This window comes from Meriones unguiculatus, chromosome 18, assembly GCF_030254825.1.
Source record: "Meriones unguiculatus strain TT.TT164.6M chromosome 18, Bangor_MerUng_6.1, whole genome shotgun sequence".
Lineage (NCBI taxonomy): Eukaryota > Metazoa > Chordata > Mammalia > Rodentia > Muridae > Meriones > Meriones unguiculatus.
The window spans coordinates 31,095,412-31,113,746 of record NC_083365.1 but is presented as its reverse complement, the minus strand read 5'-3'; the positions used below and the strand labels follow the sequence as shown (position 1 = coordinate 31,113,746).

General features: G+C 36.8%; 2 protein-coding genes across 3 annotated transcripts in view; one reads left to right on the top strand and one right to left on the bottom strand.

Moving 5' to 3' along the window:
• Ano3 (anoctamin 3) overlaps positions 1–18,335 on the bottom strand; it is a 261,999-nt gene that overhangs the window by 52,786 nt on the left and 190,878 nt on the right. For both annotated transcript variants that reach the window (XM_060371385.1, XM_060371386.1), the window contains one exon: positions 16,734–16,794. In XM_060371385.1, coding sequence (XP_060227368.1) covers positions 16,734–16,794 — 61 coding nt within the window. The remainder of the gene's footprint in view (positions 1–16,733; positions 16,795–18,335) is intronic.
• On the top strand, positions 1,596–17,378 carry Muc15 (mucin 15, cell surface associated). Its single transcript, XM_021627666.2, has 4 exons — positions 1,596–1,742; positions 9,528–10,249; positions 12,157–12,306; positions 15,283–17,378. Exons 2-4 carry the CDS (start codon positions 9,565–9,567, stop codon positions 15,441–15,443), a joined length of 996 nt encoding a protein of 331 aa, XP_021483341.1. The 5' UTR covers positions 1,596–1,742; positions 9,528–9,564; the 3' UTR covers positions 15,444–17,378.

Below are 18,335 nucleotides of genomic sequence, written 5' to 3'. Positions count from 1 at the left end.
CTTAGTTCAAACTCAGTTCTCTGAGTTCAGACAATATTCAGACAAAGAATATTCCCATCCTCAGCAAATTCTTTTCCCAATAACTTGATAATTTGAAGATAACCAATTAAAGTCTATTTAGCTATTGCTCAGCAGCCAGTATTTGAATTTAACTTGTTTTTCTTCATGCCAATGTATACATAGCTTAAATATCCTTTGAGTGAATACTTTTTAGGAGTTTAATTTTTAACCAAACTCTCGGGTAGCTTTTGGGCTGCAGAAAATTTAAAACTATAGAATTACCCCATTCTTTCCTGAAACCAATTTACTAGCTTGTGTGTGTCTATTAGATGAAGTTCCATTTACCCCATTAGCATTTGGAAATCTAACTCTTTGCACAAACTCTTTGTAAACCTTGGGTATTTTGAGCGTGAGGGACCTACACCAGTCCCCAAATACTGAAGAATGTTTTACTTTCACACTTCTCCCTTTGATAAGACATGGAGGGAGGCAAAAGGAAGCATGAGAATTTGCTATTAACTCAAGCATCTAATTAAGTACGATCCAGGCACTCCAGAAATCTTCCACCTTCTACTTTGAGAGTAAAAACAAATAGAAAACAGGATGAAAACTGCTCGAAACAAGAAGTCTCCTAGGTCATTCTCACATAGGCCCTAGGGACTCTAAAGTTTGGATCATTAGCAAGAACCCCACCTTAGTACTGAAGTTCTTCTTTCTTTCTTTCTTTCTTTCTTTCTTTCTTTCTTTCTTTCTTTCTTTCTTTCTTTCTTTCTTTCTCTCTTTCTTTCTCTTTCTTTCTCCCTCCCTCCCTCCCTCCCTCCCTCCCTCCCTCCCTCCCTCCCTTCCTTCCTTCCTTCCTTCCTTCCTTCATTTTCTTTTTTTTTTCCTTTGGTTTTTTGAGACAGGATTTCTCTGTGTAGCCTTGGCTGTCCTGGACTCACTTTGTAGACCAGGCCAGCCAAGAAATCACAGAGATCTGGCTGCCTCGGCCTCCCTGAGTGCTGGGATTCCAGGCATGTGCTTCAGTGCCTGGCTCCTGGAGGTTCTAAAGTAAACCTGTACAGAGTTTTCAAGAACCCCAACAAACACCCACTGACTTTGTGTAAGTGTGACTTCCTGTAACACTAGTTTCAGTGCTCCTCAGGTGAATCCCTCAATACTACCTGTATGGATTTTTCACATTTAGGTTTAAGGTCACAGAGGGCCACTGCTGAGAAAGACTTAAGGATTTGTTTATGAGTTTGAATAGCCTTAGGCTAGCATACAGAACTAGAGGTGGAGAATGACTCACTGGGGTTTTCTAACCTGCAGAGAGTTACCCAGCATGTTTCTAGAGTTCTTAATACACCAGAAGGTGCTACCCCCCCTCTCCCGCGCAAGAAATAAACAACTCCCCTTTGCTACTGCTACAGAGAACCAGCCTATCTCAAAATCAGTCAATGCAACCTATGAAAACTAGAGGGTTGGGCTTTTTCAGGCCTGAGTGAGGAGATATCCTATTGCTTACAGCTGAGAGGCAGGTCAGTCAGGTTCTTGGCTGCTCTATTACACAAGCCAGGTACCACCCGCCCGCCCGCCAGCCAGCCCCTCCCAATTTTGTTTCTTTAACATCTGCCTGCGTCCTGCTCAGTGCCACACTGTCACACTTAAGCCACCTGCTCTTTTATGCACTGAGGACTCATTCCAGCCCAGCCAACTCTGATATTTTATTTCCCGTCGGTAAACACCTGTTAGTTCTGAAGGTAAGTGTGATCCTTGAGTTTTTCTCTCTCTGTGTGTGTGTGTGTGTCTGTGATTCTCTCTCTTTCTTCCCATTGGCCTCAAGCTTTGACAGAACAGTCACTCAAGTAGCTTCAGAGACTCTTTGGTATAAACAGCCCATTGTTTCCTTACTTAATTACTCTCTAAGTAGACATTTGTAGTGTTAAATGAGTTAACTTTAGCAAGTTCTGCCAAAGTTGCTCACTAACTAAACTGGCAGAAGAGGTTAATGAAAAAATTATTTTAAATGTTTGTCTCAAATACAGGGTTTCCTAAAGTCAGGTCTTAGTGAAGCTGTCGACGTGTTTAAAGTGGAACTGATGGCAGAAACACAAATGGAATAGCTTTAAATTATGCATTTAGGCTTAACGCTTCTTTTTTTAAGCATAATTTTTTTTTGGAAAAGTTATCTTTACCTGCAATGGATTACAATACATCCTTTTCAGTGGTGTTTTTAACTAAAAGTTGAAAACTATATCTTTCATTATTTTATCTAGCATGCTAACTACACATTCCCAGAAAATTTAGAAGGCTAAGTCAGTCACAGGAGAGCCGTCTGTGGAATGAGGATTTAGATAGGGTTTGTGAAAGTCAGCTTGCAGCCCTCTGAGCCTTTAACAACAATAAAAAAAGGATGATTTCCTGTTGACCTACTTTCTCTTTGATTCACGTAGGCTGTTTCTATCACAGTGAAATGTGAGAAAAGTCTAACACCTCATGCTTGGGAATTTGGATCCAGACCATTTCTTCTGGAGACACATTCTTTTTAAGCTTGGTAGTCATCCACCTATTTTTCACATTCGTGACAGGACCTCCCATATTAACAGGGAGGATGTCATTCTCTATTTTTTTCTAGAAGTATGTATATCCAAATCTTTTAATAGACTAATAATAAATTTAAAAAACTGGGGAATTTCTCTCAAGGAAAAAATATCACTTTCTATTTCTTTATCAAACAAATATTAAACAACAGAAAGAATGTTCTTGCATGGAAATAGAACTTTTGACTTCTCATCCTTTCAAGCCTTTATATAATAAAAGAGTTCTATAACATAATTTCTTATAGTCCCATTAATGTGGCTCTAGAGGAGGTGCTCAATACTGACCAAGATTGCAAAGGCTGCTCAGAATAAGACTAGAATATTCAAGTTCTGTCTGGGGTAATATCTACGTGGCTGATTAAGCTATTTTAATGATAAACCTAAACAAATAAATAAACCCATGTACATTGGAAAATTAAGGTTTGTGACAAGAAACAGTCAAAAGCAATTGGGCAAAGCGATGTGTACTTCCCAGGTGTTCACCACAGGGACACAACATCATATGAGTTCTCCCATATACCTGAACTGATGCTATCAGTTAAAAATTTTCTCTTGCATGAGTTTGCAGCCAGACCCAGCCACGGTGCCTCCTTATTCTTAAAGTTTGGTAGAAATAGTGTGATCAGTTACAAGGGGGAGGTTCCACAGAGTAATGACATTGTACAATCAAGAGCACTCAAAATGAAGTACATCAGGCAGGTTCGCCTCCGTGGATATGAACCACATCATGTTATTAATATATTTGTGTCCTCTCCTGCTATTTCCAAGCTCTCCGTGGAGGTCTAGCCATGGGAAGCCACCTGTCAGTGCTAACACCACAGAAAGGATGTAAACAATGTTTATTCTCCCTATTAGAAAATTATTCAGAAGCCAAAATTCACTCCCTGAAGTGTTGTTAAATTTTTAAAAAGCAGTAAAAAAAAATCAATTCTAGATGTTTAGAATCTGTACTTAAGATATTACAGATTGGCTCAGAATCTTGTTCTGAAGCATGACAATCTTATCCTTAGTTTTTCGTGTTTGTGATGATTATAAGTCTGTTTCTGTTACATTTCCTAAATTTATTTAGATGTTAACTCTCTAAGAATACTTCTACCCACCTGGAAGAAGAGGCAAAAACAGAGGATAAAATATGTTACTTAAGTTATCTTTGTTTTATTTTGTTTTGTTTTGTTTTCTCTCTCTAAACATTTCATCTTTTTCTCAATTTATCACTTCTTTCCACTATACAAGCTATCTGGCTGGTAGATGAACTTGGGTAAACTCAAGCGTGCCATTCATAACTCAGCACAATTAATTGCAGCTTAGTATATTACAGAGGTATACAACATTATTCAAATGCTTGGACCTAGACATGGGGAGAGGCTCAAAAAACAAAAGGAGAAAAAGAATGAGAATTTGATCAACTGTTTTCGGGAGGTTTATATTATCCTCATCTTTAGCTTTTACTGTTTATAGTGTACACTGTTGAATTCAGCAGGGTCCAGCTTAACCTGAATCACATTGTCTTTGCTTTTGCAAAAGGTCAGAAACCCGATGGCTTAAATTTTAGGTTTCTTCCATTCCTTTAAGATGAGACATACCTGACAAAAACACATTACATTCTTACCTTAATGCCAGGGAGGAGAAGCAAATTTATCCAACGCAAATTTGGAATTATATGCTACTCACTCTTTGCAATGTTATAGCCACATTTGTATTAATTTTTAATTAACCGTACCTTGTATCCAGACATAATATCTACTCCTGTTTTCCTTCGCTTTAAACCTTTTAAAGGAGATAAGTTATAGGTAGCAACAGCGCTTTGGCTTATTTGGGCTATTGATACCCTAGGTTTTCAGGTTACACTCGAAAGTAAGGTGAAGGAATGAGAGATGTCTTCGGTGGTTCAACGTTACAGGCAAGGTGAACCTGGCACAATAAAGCTCACTTTGATGGCTGGAGATATGAGGATTCTAATTACAAGAGGGGGTTGAGAACTTAAGGCTACATTCCTCTGGTAACACTGAAAGAAAAGTAGAACCACTGAGGGCTTTTTCCCTGTCTCTGATGACCAAATTTTTAGGACAAGAAAATAAGCAAAAATGCTTAACTAGAAAGAATGTAAACCAAGTGGCAAAAAAAATGATAAAAAGAGTGAACAAGTAAAATGCCTTAAGTAGAACACAGGTATCAGTTATAAAGAGAGACAACCATATATTCCACGAATTGTACAGATTTCACTGGGGAAAAATAACTCTGAAAGGTACACATTTCTATAACAAGCTAACCTGCATTTTAAATTTACTGACTATACAAGGTACTAACTGAGGGGATATTGATCAGCTATCGGCCCAAGGAATAATCTTTCGCTTTATGTGGATCCTACAAGACATCAGGCAAAAAGGTGTTGGAGTTCTTGATGTTAAGATAAGAGTATAGTCATCGCGTTTGAGAAATACTTAAGGTAGATAGATGAGTGTTTGCAGTGTCTTTTAGAATGGCTTAAACCCTTCAGTTTAAAAGCTGCATTTAAAACAAAAGGATGATGGGAAGGGCTCTACAAAGACAGGAAGTAGTAAGTTGAATGCTCCTTTGCAGTTGCTTTACAGAGTACAGTTGGACCTGTTTGTCCACGGGCTGTGTGTCCATGCATTAAACCAAAGGCAAGTCGATACGGGCCAGAAGAAAGTCCTGTACCGAACATGGGCAGGTGTTTTCATGTCATTATTTCTTAAACTGTCTAGAATTCCAACGATATATCTAAAGTTACATTGTATTAGGTATTCTAAATATTTTAGAAGCATTTGAAGTATATAGAAGGGTAGCAGGGTGGGATTAAGTAGTATGTAAGTATTTGAGCTTCACTACAAAAAAGACTTTAATCAGCTGCGGGTTTTCATATTCTTGGAAATCCACTTCCTTCCAGTTATTGAGTGACAGCCCCACACATTAGCGTTAAGTCAAGTATGACAAGATTTATTCTATTACTAAATGTGATTAACTAATATGAGTCCTTGAATGCATTGTTGACACTCCTTATGCCTCCACTTAATTATTTGTAGATGCAGTTACCAATATTGTTATGTCTGATGGCTTTTAAAGGATTCGATGTAAAAATGTCCAAAGACTCTAATATAGCAAATATATAATTAGCCACACAATTTTATGATTATGTTAACAATTTTAGGACTTAAAACTCTTATCACCCAAAAGGAAATAAAATATAAGGAAGCAAAATTACCACAATTATAAACACTTCAGTGATTCCTGTCTGGAAAGAGAGTATGACGAGCACATGAGAACCCTTTAAATGAACAATGCCCTCTTCCCACATGTCCTCCCACAGTCTCTGGTCTTCTAACAGAGGGTTGTGCCTGTTCTGAACTTCATATATGTGGGATTACACAATATGCCAGGATTTTTAGGCTCCGCATTATGATGATGGTACTCACATTGTTGCATAAAATCTTAAGGTGCTAGTTTTTACCATGCAAACAGGCCAGAATTTGTTGTTCAATCTGTTACTGATGGATTACAGCCAGACACTCATAAGCAATGCACCTATGAATATTTTAAGAAGACTTTTCTTAAATGATTATAGCAGGGATGAAAACTGTAGCTCCCAGTGAAACCTTTGGAACACAAAACCATGGGCTGATTCCTAAAAGTTTTTATGAATACAGTATATCGGAATATAATACAGATGTGCTTAACTTGTGACAGATCCTTGAATAGAAAGCAAGCGTGGGAACTAAAATGAAATTATAATCAGAAGGGTGTGGAGGCTCTCTATATCCTAATTTTAAAAAAAATCAGCAATGTTGACAGTATTTGTGAAATTCAGGAAAGTCCTTGAAAATCTGCAGGCAAGAGTCTGAAGCAATGGCTCAGTGTTTAAAAAGCATTGGCTGCTTTTCTAGAGAACCCGGGTTTAATTCCAGCACCACAGGACAGCTTACAACTGGCTGTTCCAGCAAACCTGATGCCCTCGTCTGACATCCACAGGTTCTAGGTACACATGTGGTACACAGACATGCATTCAGGCAAACCCTTAAGGGGAACCCTCCTCCATTTCTGGTGGGAATGTAAACTTGTACAACCATTTTGGAAATCAATCTGGCGATTTCTCAGAAAGCTACCTCAAGATCCAGCTATACCACTCTTAGGAATATCTCTGAAATATGTTCAACTATACAACAAGGACATTTGCTCAACCATGTTCGTAACAGCTCTATTTGTAATAGACAGAATCTGGACAAAAACTAGATGTTCCTCAATGGAGGAATGGATACAAAAATTAGTGTACATTTACACAATGGAATACTACTTAGCTATTAAAAACAAGGAAATCATGAAATTTGCACGCAAATGGTGGGAACTAGAAAAGATGATCTTGAGTGAGGTAACCCAGAAGCAGAAAGTCACACGTGGTATAGTGGTATATACTCACTCATAAGTGGTTATTAGACATATAATAGAATAAACATACTAAAATCTATACTCCTAAAGAAGCTAAACAACAAGGAAGACCCTAGGGAACATACACAATCCTCTTTCAGAATGGCAAATGCAATAGACATCAGAAGCAGAAGACAGAGAACAGGACAGGAGCCTACCACATAGGACCTCTGAAAAATTCTAGTGATCAAAATATCGAAGCAGAGGCTGAGACTCATAGCTAAACTTTGGGCCAAATACATTCAATTTTATGAAAGAAGGGGGAGATAGAAAGAACTGGAGGGCTCAGGAGCTCCAAAAAGAGACCAAGAAAGAAAAAAAAAAAAAAAAAAACCTGGGCCCTGAGGGCCCTTCAGAGACTGTTACCCCAACCAAGGACCATACATGGAGAGGATCTAAAACCCCTGCTTAGATGTAGCGCACAGACTCAGCCTTGAAGTACATACCCTAGTAAGGGGAACAGGGACTGTCTCTGACATGAACTCAGTGGCTGGCTCTTTGATCACCGCCCCCTTAGAGGGGAGTAGCCTTACCAGGCCACAGAGGAAGACAATGCAGCCAGTCCTGATGAGATAGGGTAGGGTCAGATGGAAGGGGAAGAGGACCTCAGCTATCAGTGGACTTGGAGAGGGGCATGGGAGGAAAAGAGGGAGGGAGACAGGGAGAGAGGGAGGGAGGCAGGGAGGGAGGGATTGGGAGGAGAGGAGGGAGGAGGCCACAGCTGGGATACAAAGTCAATAAATTGTCATAAATAATAAATTAAAAATTAAAAAAATAAATCTAAAAAATTTTAGGCAACATAGAACCTTAAAATGTTCAATTTGCTCTGTTCCCTGAGTCAAGTTGGAATCTTTTAGTGAAAAGTAAGACCCAATGTGAGTAGAATCAAATCAGTTCTCAGACTCTATTGCTGAAAAAATTGCTTGTACATGGGGTCTTATGTATTCCAGGCTGGCCTCGAACTATGTAGCTGAGAATTACTTTGAGCTTCTGATGGTGCTACTCCCTCATACTCCTCCCTCATGCTGGGAACACAGGCATGCACCAGCTTGTCTGCTCTCTGCAATGCTGGGATGGAATACAGGCTTATTGCAGGCTAAGCAAGCATTCTAGCAATTAAGCAATAGTTTCAGCTCCAGGCTAACATTTTTTTTAATATGAAAACTCAGTTAAATGTGTTGTTTAGCATCTTGTTTGGATTCCCTGCTTATTAATTTAGATTACTAGCCACTCTGAACCTCAGTTTCTTCACCTACATGAACAACATTACACAAACTCCTCTTGTCTCAAGATATCTCTGCATCAAATGCAAGGACATTGCAAACTTTGTAATCCCTAAGACACTGTGGCAGAGGTTCTCAGCTTCCTAATGCTGTGACCCTTTAATACAGTTCCTCATGTTGTAGTGACCCCAACCATAAAATTGTTTTTATTGCTACTTCATAACTGTGGTTTTGCTACTGTTATGACTCATGATGTAAATGTAAGTGTTTTCCAATGGTTTTAGGAAACCCCTATGATGGAGTCATTTGACTCTCAGAGAGATTATGACTAAGGTTGAGAAACGCTGCACTGCAGAAATATTGTGATAGTTAATTGATACCAAATGGTGGTTGTTGTGGATTAAGTGCTTATTTTATGCCACTTACTGTTCTGAAAGTTTCTTCATATATTACTTGATTTAGTTTTAAAACAATATTGTAAAACAGTTTGGTTACCTTGATAATAATGTATTCACAATTTATAACGATGATGATTCTATAGGGTATTTGTGACAGAAACCAGAATTTTAACATATACCTGCTCTCATTTTTCCCTTATCCCCTACTTAAGAGTTAGGGACCACTCAAGTAGAATGGTATATTTGGAATAGTGAGGGTACTGCCACAGTTCTATTACCTCACTGTGCCCCAATCTACATAGGTAAAATTTTGATATATACCTTCGACTTCATTCTTCATTTGTTATAACATAGCTGTTATTTCAACTTCAATGAATTAAAAGTAAATATGAATAAAGTATATTCAAGGGGCCTTTGGAAAGACTTCCTTAATAGATCTGACAATAGCACATTAAGTATCTGATCATTGTAGTTATTTTCACAACCAGCATTCAAAATAACATCTCAGTAAAGAGCGTGCATTTCATAGTTTGCAGACACCACACAGCTCTGCATGTCCTATATTTAAATTTAAAAATTATTTAGGAGCCTATGTATATGCATAAATATTAACATATATATATATTTTTTTCAAGTTGTTCCAAGCTCAGTGATCTATGAAATAGCAGTATCTAACTTGACAAGGTTGTTCCTTGGCATTTTCCTATGATTATATAGAAAATAGAACTTAGTGATACTGGTTTAAATCCACAATCCAACAAAAGCAACTTTTAAAAATAAGAAATATCAACACTATGTTTCTAGTTTTTCTCTTTAATGATGAAGATCCATAGAAAAAACTCAGAATGCTACTAATAATTCAAATAACTCCTACTTTCTTTCAGATTCTCCATATTAAAACCAATACCAGAGAAGCCTACCATGCTGACCTTTGCCAAAATTGCCTTGCTTTCAAGTCTGTTCATTTCATTACCATTTGGGAGGACCGAGAAACAAACTCCAAGAAGAAATATGACACAGCATACTATAGAAGATTTAAAAACAATGGGAAACAAATCCATCCATTTTGAAACAAGCAGAAATATAACTTCAGAGAATGAAAGCAATACCTCCAATCCTGTGATGACAGACACTTCTCTTATGGAGCTATCCACAGCCTATGAAACAATAAATTCCACCAGTATCTGGCCAACATCTAGCTCTACTGAGGGGCCAAGATCCACCTCCACATATTCTATCCCTCCCTTGGTTCATGGTTTTGTGTCCAAGTTGCCTTTGAACTCATCAACAGCAGATGGAAATCCTTTACAGGCCTCAGCACAATCCAACTCTATACATTCAACATTATCAAAAAACTTCACTTGGTCTTTGGACAACGACACCATGAGCACTCCTGACAATATTTCCAGTACAGTCAGCATCTTTCCTCCACCTCTGATGACCACAACTGTGACCCCTTTGACAGTAGAACCCACTGGATGGCTTGCCACAGAAAATGACAACTTTGCTGGTTTCACCCCATATGAAGAACAAACAACTTTACAGCCTACCTTAAAATTCACAAACAATTCAAAACTTTCCCCCAACACATCAGACCCCTCAAAAGGTATGTATAAATGAACTTAAGTTTTTGATTACGTAATGCAATGTAGAGAAGTGATATACATTAATTCTAAAGAGTGCTGTTCTAGAGGAGTGCAGTGGTACGGGTCATCCTTACTGTGAAGAGTATTGAAGTGATTGTTTTAGGACTTAATTAAACACATACTAGGTATTAGAAGGGTGGAGCATGAGAAAGCAGTGGAACAAAAGATGATGCCTGTAAGTGAAAATGCTGCCTGAGGCACCAGATAACAATTCCCATTGATACTTTAAGGACAATCTGAACTTTCAGGTGCTTACAGGAATACTATACAAATGAGCTTTAAAATATATGCATGTGAGCTTTGAAACACTGAACAAAATGAGTGCTTTTAGAGATTATCAGACTCCTTATAATGACTGGACAATGACAGAACAGTGACATTCCAAAAATCACCTAGACTAGCTTACCTAGAAGCAACAGATCCTTAACTTTTACTTTAATATCTTATGAGAATAATATAATTATAATTTTTCTGATCATGTTATTATGTAAACATTTATGAAATTCTTTTAAGCATTATGTCAAACATAAAATTAGGAAAGATATCAAAGGCTATTAATGCACTCATTAAACCTCATTTCGTTCAGGTAACTATATGTTTGTATGCCTGAATTGTTTTTAATAAAAACCTAATATTTTAAGAATCAATGTCTTCTGATGCACTTTCTTAGAGGCTAAATTAATTATAATATATAAACACATGTAAATTGGCCTTTATAACCTGTTGTCAACATATGGGAAATATTTTAAGCTCTAAAATATAAACTTTTAAAAACAACCTGATAGCAATATGTGTGCACATCTATTTCAGTTTTCTTATAATTTTTACATATTCCATAATTCATGTATACTCTTGTATTCCAATAGAAGGAATATTTAAAACATATTCTTTTTCTCTTTAAACTAAAAGAAAAAAAGGTCGTGAATACTTAGCACTGACCCATACCATACCTCTTTTATAAAAATTGCTAACTTTGCTTCTCTTTATAATAATAACTTTTGTATTCTAAATGAGTTAATTTTATTAGGAGTAGAATTGGGTATATAGCCATAGAAAGCCCAAGAAAAGCTTTGTCTACCTAAGCAGTGAGCTTCTCAAGATATTCAAACATGCGTTGGTATCTAGTACTTTGTGTTCAATGGCAGCAACACTTTAACAGTTACTTGATTTTCAGTAAAGTAGTCCACTAAAGGTCATAATACAGTGCCATTTTGCAGTTTTTCAATATTGAGCTGAGGTGCACATTGTGAACATTTTACTTTTTTTTGTTTGTTTCATTTGCTAGGTTTGTAAGTAGATGATACCAAGGTAGATTGCTTTCCCTTCCAGTGTCTTCTTGGCAGGTTGTGGATGTATTATCTATTACTCACTTATTTTTTTACTGTTTGTTATGTGTGTGTTTGTGTGTATATGTATATATACATATATATAGTGTGTGTATATATATACATATATATTGATATATCTATAAATATTACACAAAGTTAAACTTCATTTCAACTTTAAATTTCTTCATAGATTCAGGGTTTATAAAAAGGTTAATAAATACAGTATTAATTACTGAAATTGGATCATCTATAAAATATAGTGTTTCAGCACTTTTGGTGATAATAAGTAATAAGACAATTATAAATCAGACTTGGAAGAAAATCAAAGAAAGTAAAATCTAGATCTACAATCTACAATGAATTATTTTTACCACTGTATCACATATACTGGCTATACACATCGAGACAAACTGTCACCAGTATCTAATTTAAAAAACAAATCTTTTGTATTTTGTCTTTTTTCTGCATCTATAATTCTGTTTTATGAATAATCATTTTTCTATTCTTCAGTTGTAACTTTTGTTTTTGTTTTTTTCTAGAGAATAATAATACAAGAATAGTGTTTGGAGCCATTTTAGGAGCTATTTTGGGTGCTTCACTGCTTAGCCTTGTTGGCTACTTATTGTGTGGACAACGGAAAACAGACTCGTTTTCCCATCGGAGACTTTATGATGACAGAAATGAACCAGGTAAAATCTGCTTGCAGACCACTACTGGCACACAGTTGTTTTAGTTAAGTGGCAAAGCACTAGCTAGGAGAAAGTTGGGGAGTCCTCACTAGAAGAAAAAAAAATCATTACCTATGTGTGACATTTAAAAACCACTTGAAATTTTTGCTCTTTGTATCAAAACTGGGTTTAAATAGTGTTTCCAGAATCCAAATATATGTAAAACATTTAGAGATAGTGATATGAAGTTCTAAAAATGTGGTCTGAAATGTGCAGATAAGAGAAATAAGGAAAAAAAAATCAGCCTGAGTGAGGTCTCCTAGACCCAGGAAAACAAATATGATCAGTGCCTTGCTCAGCCATTATCATAGAAGCATCTTCTTGCAGTAGATGGGAACAAATAGAGACTCCCAGCCAGACATTTTGCAGAGAGTGAGAGGTGTTGGAACGCTCAGCCCAAAGTGGGGTGTTTCTATCAAATTCTTCCCTCAGAGCTCAGGGAACCTCATGAAAGAGGATGAAGATTTTAAGCCAGAGAGGATAGAGGACACCAAGAAAACAAGTCTCTGTGATCAGAGGTCGTATGAACTCACAGGGCCTGCATGGGTCTGCACCAAGTCCCTTGTATATATTTTATGGCTTCTAGTTCAGTGTTTTAATGGCATTCTTGAGCATGCAAACAGGTGTGTCTCTAATTGTTGTGCTTTATCTTGGGTTCTTTTTCTTTTCTTTGTTTTGTCTAAGTTTTTTGTCTAAGTTTGTCTTTGTTTTGTGTTAGCTTTTGTTTTATCTTTTTATGTTTTTATTATTTTCCCTAAAAATCCAAATTAATACTCCTAATAAAAAAACAGGAATGTTGCTCTGAAACACCATATCTGAAACCTTCATTTGTGCACAGATAAAAGACATGGCTTATTTCAGAACTTTCCTACTTATATAATATATTTCAAGCTAACCGTGGCTCTAGAGACAGGTCAATGAACACACTTGTTACCTAAGCATAACAACCAGAGTTTACACCCCTACAACCCATGTAGACATCTGGTAATTCAGCCTGTAATGTCAGCACTTGTCAGGTAAGGATGTGGGTCCCCTAAACAAGGTGACTAGCGACCTTGGTGAGATCTGAGTTCAACTGAGAGATCGTGTCTCAATGTATAAGGTGAAGAGCCTTTGAGGAAGATTTCTGACTTCAGCTTCCCAGTCTACACATGTATACATGTAGACACGTAAATACATATAAGCACTCTACACACACACAAATACACACTCTCTCTCTCTCTCTCTCTCTCTCTCACACACACACACATATATATATATATATGATTAAGAGGGCAACAATAATATCTTCAAGTAATAGAAATATATGTGCTAAATAAAGTAGGTAATTTGATATCTTTTATTCAAACACAAGATAAGTGAAATCACTTCCGATGCTTGACTCCTCTCTTTTATGCTCTAGGAGGAGAAGACCTGTTTTCTTGGATGCACAAGGATTTCTTCCCTCATAACAAATAGTTACCTGGCTCTAATGAGTGCACTGGTGAAGTCCTACTGTATTCTGAGTTCAGCTCATCATTGATGTATTATACATATTCAAAATCAAATCCATGAACTATAAATTCAGGAAAATCCTGTTTATGGGTTTCTACTAATCTATATTAAAAAGTAATGGTTTTCAAAGTTAAAGAGGCATCACTTTGAAAAATATGATTTTTTTTAAATAAGAAGCTTGTTTTATGTACATAATATAAACATTTCTCCTTTCAGTTTTTTTATTTTACAATAAAAGTAGTTGTGATTCATTCTTAGAGGAGCAATTCAATCAATCACAAGACCTTTTTGATCTCTTCAATAGAGCTTTGAGATGCTTCTTCAAAGTGTTCCGGGAAAGCTAGTTTGTAAGCAGATGGCTTAATGAATAAGCAGGCAACATGATATTTACAGAAGTAATTAAGCCACTAATCTAATTAGTAATTAGTCCCTTTTTACAGCAACTTAAGATGACTAATATATACCTAGGTTTTCTCTGAAAAAAAAATATATATACTCAAACTGATTTCCTTTTGTTAAAAATGAAACAAAATCTCCTAAATCATCTATCAAAATATATTGAGTGATTACTTGGATCTATCAGAAGGAGGCATAATTTCATAATTGCTTACTTCCTTTTATATTTTAATGGGGTTGACTATCAAGGTATTAAGATAAATAATGTTTTGCTAACTGTCTTCACTTAAAAAGTAATTTTGTACCAGAAGATAGAAAACAAAAAAATCTAAAACCAATTAGTTATGCTTGTATTTTTGTGTATAAGATATTGGTATACTCTGTTCAGATGCCTTGCTTTATTATTTCTATTTATTTATTTACTTTTATTATTATTTTTTACTTTTAAGATATATTTTATTTTTATTAATTATAGTTTATTCACTTTGTATCCCAGCTGTAGCTCCCTCCCTCTTTTCCTCTCAATCCCACCCTCCCTCTCTCTTCTCCACCCATGCTCCTCCCCCAGTCCACAGACAGGGGAGATCCTCCTCCCCTTCCATATGAACCTGGCCTATCAGGTCTTATGAAGACTGGCTGCATTGTTTCCTCTGTGGCCTGGTAAGGCTGTCCTCACCCCCACTCAGGGGTGATCAAAGAGTTAGCCACTGAGTTCATGTCAGAGACAGCACCTGTTTGTACCCCTTACTAGGGTACACACTTGGTGACTGAGCTGCCAGATGCCTTTCTTATTTTCTTAATTTTATGTCCAATTTAGAATGTTAGAAATACCTCTGTTCTCTTATTTACAGAAATAAATGCAATATTTAAAAATCTGCCCATCTAAAATTTCAAAAGCAGTGTCTGAAATCCCACACAGAATAAGTACCTGCTCATCAGCTGGAAAACTTCCTGAAGTCTGATAATGTAATCGGGTGGCTGAGCGCTCATCGCTTAGACTATCGTCAGAAAAACCAATTCTGTTGATTTTACTATTTTTTCTTTCAGTTCTGCGGTTAGACAATACACCAGAACCTTATGATGTCAATTTTGGAAATTCTAGTCACTACAACTCCGCTGTGAGTGACCCATCTATGACAGAAGGTGGAGAAGGTGGGCATGATGGCATTCCTATGGACGATATACCTCCGCTTCGCACTTCCATATAAAACTAGGAGAGTAACGGCTGCAGAGGGCAAGGGTTCGTCTCCATTTCGGCCTTTCGAGAAATTCATATTTCAAGAGACTTTGCAAGACCACTGCTGTGCTGTTTGCACTGGGAGGGCTGCAAAAGCTGGAGGCATGCAGCAGAGACAGAGTGGACCCATCACCTACAAGCTTTCTTTTCTTACAATCCTCAGCTGGGCTGAGGCATGTGTTATAGAACCATAATTTGTATTTTGGTTTATTTTTTTAAGGAAACCTTTGGGGAATGAGGTAAAATTAATACACATCACCATGGCAACACTGATTGAAAACTTAACAATAATTGTTCTTAACATGAAAATTGGGGATCAAAACTTCATTTTCTTTAAATATTTCGTTTTTAAACGAGAAACCAGAGTTAACTCTTCATTCCTCTTGTCTATAATTAATTTAGGACCACAAAACAAACCAAGCATTTTTGGTGGACGTAATTCGGATGATAATTTTTTCATTTGTTTCAAAGCCAGAAATATGATAGGGTAGAGTTCCTGGTCCTAAGAAATTAAGGCAATAAGAATGTAAGTCTTGTCTCCTAACGCATTTCACTTTTCTACAACAGCACACATGGTCAGTCCCTTCGGCTGGCAAGTTGACAATGAGTGCATTCAGCAGGGCCACAGGAGAAAACTGACTCTAGCCAGGAAAGTGATAGCTTCCCTGAAAGTCCTTAAAGTTTTAAGCAATTCCAGCTTGCATGAGTACACATCAGGTTTCAGTTAATTAGGCACCTTGTATTCTCAATGAGAAACACGAGGAAAAGGCTAAAGAATAAAGTTGCGCATACTTAGTATGATTTTAACTTGCTGGCTAGAAAAAAAAAATTAGTACATTACACATTTTTGTTCAGTCATATGTGAAACAGTCCAGCCTTCTAAAGGCATAAAGCACAGGGCAAAACCACAAGCAGTATCATGAAGCAAACTCCTCACCACTTGTACAAGTAATAACACAAGAGACTTAATTTTTTATTTTAGTGTACTTTAGTTTGTTTTTGATCAATACCTGTCTTTGGCAGTCTACGGCTCACAGATTAGAGGATTAAGTAAGAGTCAAATTCCCAAGGGATGAGCGAATGAAGAGGGTAAACAAAGCCAGTGACATTTTAGAGATTTTATTATTGAATCAAACATGGTATAAGTGGCACTTGCACGTGTATGTGTGAGTATGTCTCTGTGTGTGTGTGTGTGCATGTGACACAGACATATTGTTAGAAAGTCAGAGTTGGAAAATGAATAACGAAAAAAAATACTTACCCCATATTGCCATGAAAATAGCAAAGAAGACTGTCCCTCCATTATCAAACAAATATGTTACCTTAATAGAAAAAATAGAAACATTAATCATACTAATGATAGTGCTAAAATGGAAGTTATTGTTGGCATTAGGTACTGTGATTTCTCCAGACTATGTCACAATACTGTATAGTCTAGTGATCTATTGACCTCGGATCTTCAACTGTATTCCAATAGTCCATATTTTTTCTCTCTTCCCTCTGATTTCTTTGTACTCCAATTTCATTTTGGATTTTAAGTGTTTCTAGATACCCAAGAAAGCCATTTTACACTTTTGCCGAACTCACTAGTACTGTGAAATGTAAGAAGTTAGTGCATAAGTTAAAGTATAACAAGTTTGTTTCCTCTTATCAAAAGTTACCAGAACAGGGAAGTTATAAAACACAGAGCTCTGGTAGTGAGCAAGGTTCTTCAGTTGAAGGCTGTCATGTCTTTCATGTCTTTCAAAATGTGCCATGGGTCCAGTAATGAGTTACTTCATGTAATGAATTTCATCTTAAGTTGTTTTGTGAAGTTCCATAAATCATTAAGCACATTTTTTAAACAGCTGTTGCCTGATACAAAGCTCGGTAAAGGATGGAAAGTTATTCCATGTTATATAATGTAATTTTCAGAACTGTAAGAATTGATCGATTTTAATAAAATTCAGATTTAATGAAATTTCATTTACTGTTGCTTCTTTCCATTTGCACAACACTTTGACCACAAATTAGTGAAATTCAACATCTGGCAAAAGCATAAATACTATAGAAATAACAGCTGTCCTCTCATGGGAGATAGGTTGCAAGGACCACCTAGAACAGCAGACTGTGCTACATAAGCCCTGTTTTATATATAAGAGACTGAAAATAGTAGCCAAAGACAGAATGGGAAGAAATAAAACAAAGGGCAAATCATATGTGAATGTGGACTTCCTCACTCACCCACTTGTGGAGAGGATGTGAGAAGGTGTGTCTAGATGAAGGGAGGTGGCTAAGAAGGCATTGTAAAATTGAATAAGCTAACAGGCAACAGTCACTAGGCCATAAATTCTAAGAAACTAGGAATACAGAGCTGTTGCCTGAAGGCTTCTGTATAGATATGCAAAAAGATGATTCACATGCCTGGCAGTATACAATGGAACAGAATCTAAAACCTATGAATAATTTATTACTGTGTATTTTTCATTTAATATTTTCAAGGTTCAGTTTGCTGGAGGTAAATAAAAATCACAGAAAATGAAGCTGCCAATAGAGAAGGCTATAGTATAGAGAATCTGGCAGTGTTATTTCCCAAAGAGGATAAGGCAAGTTATGGGCTAAAAGACTTCTTTATAAGGGGAGTTGAGGTAAAATGGCATTCCCTTTGCTTAGCCTATAGTAAAGCTGGTTCTTTTGTGTGTGTGTGTTTATTCTTTATTAATTATACTTTATTCACTTTGTATCTCCTCCCCCTCGTGGTTCCCTTCCTCCTCCCCTCCTAATCCCCCCTTCCTCCACCTTCTGCATGCATGCCCCTCCCCAAGTCCACTGATAGGAGAGGTCTTCTTTTCCTTCCTTCTGATCCTAGTCAATTAGGTCTCAT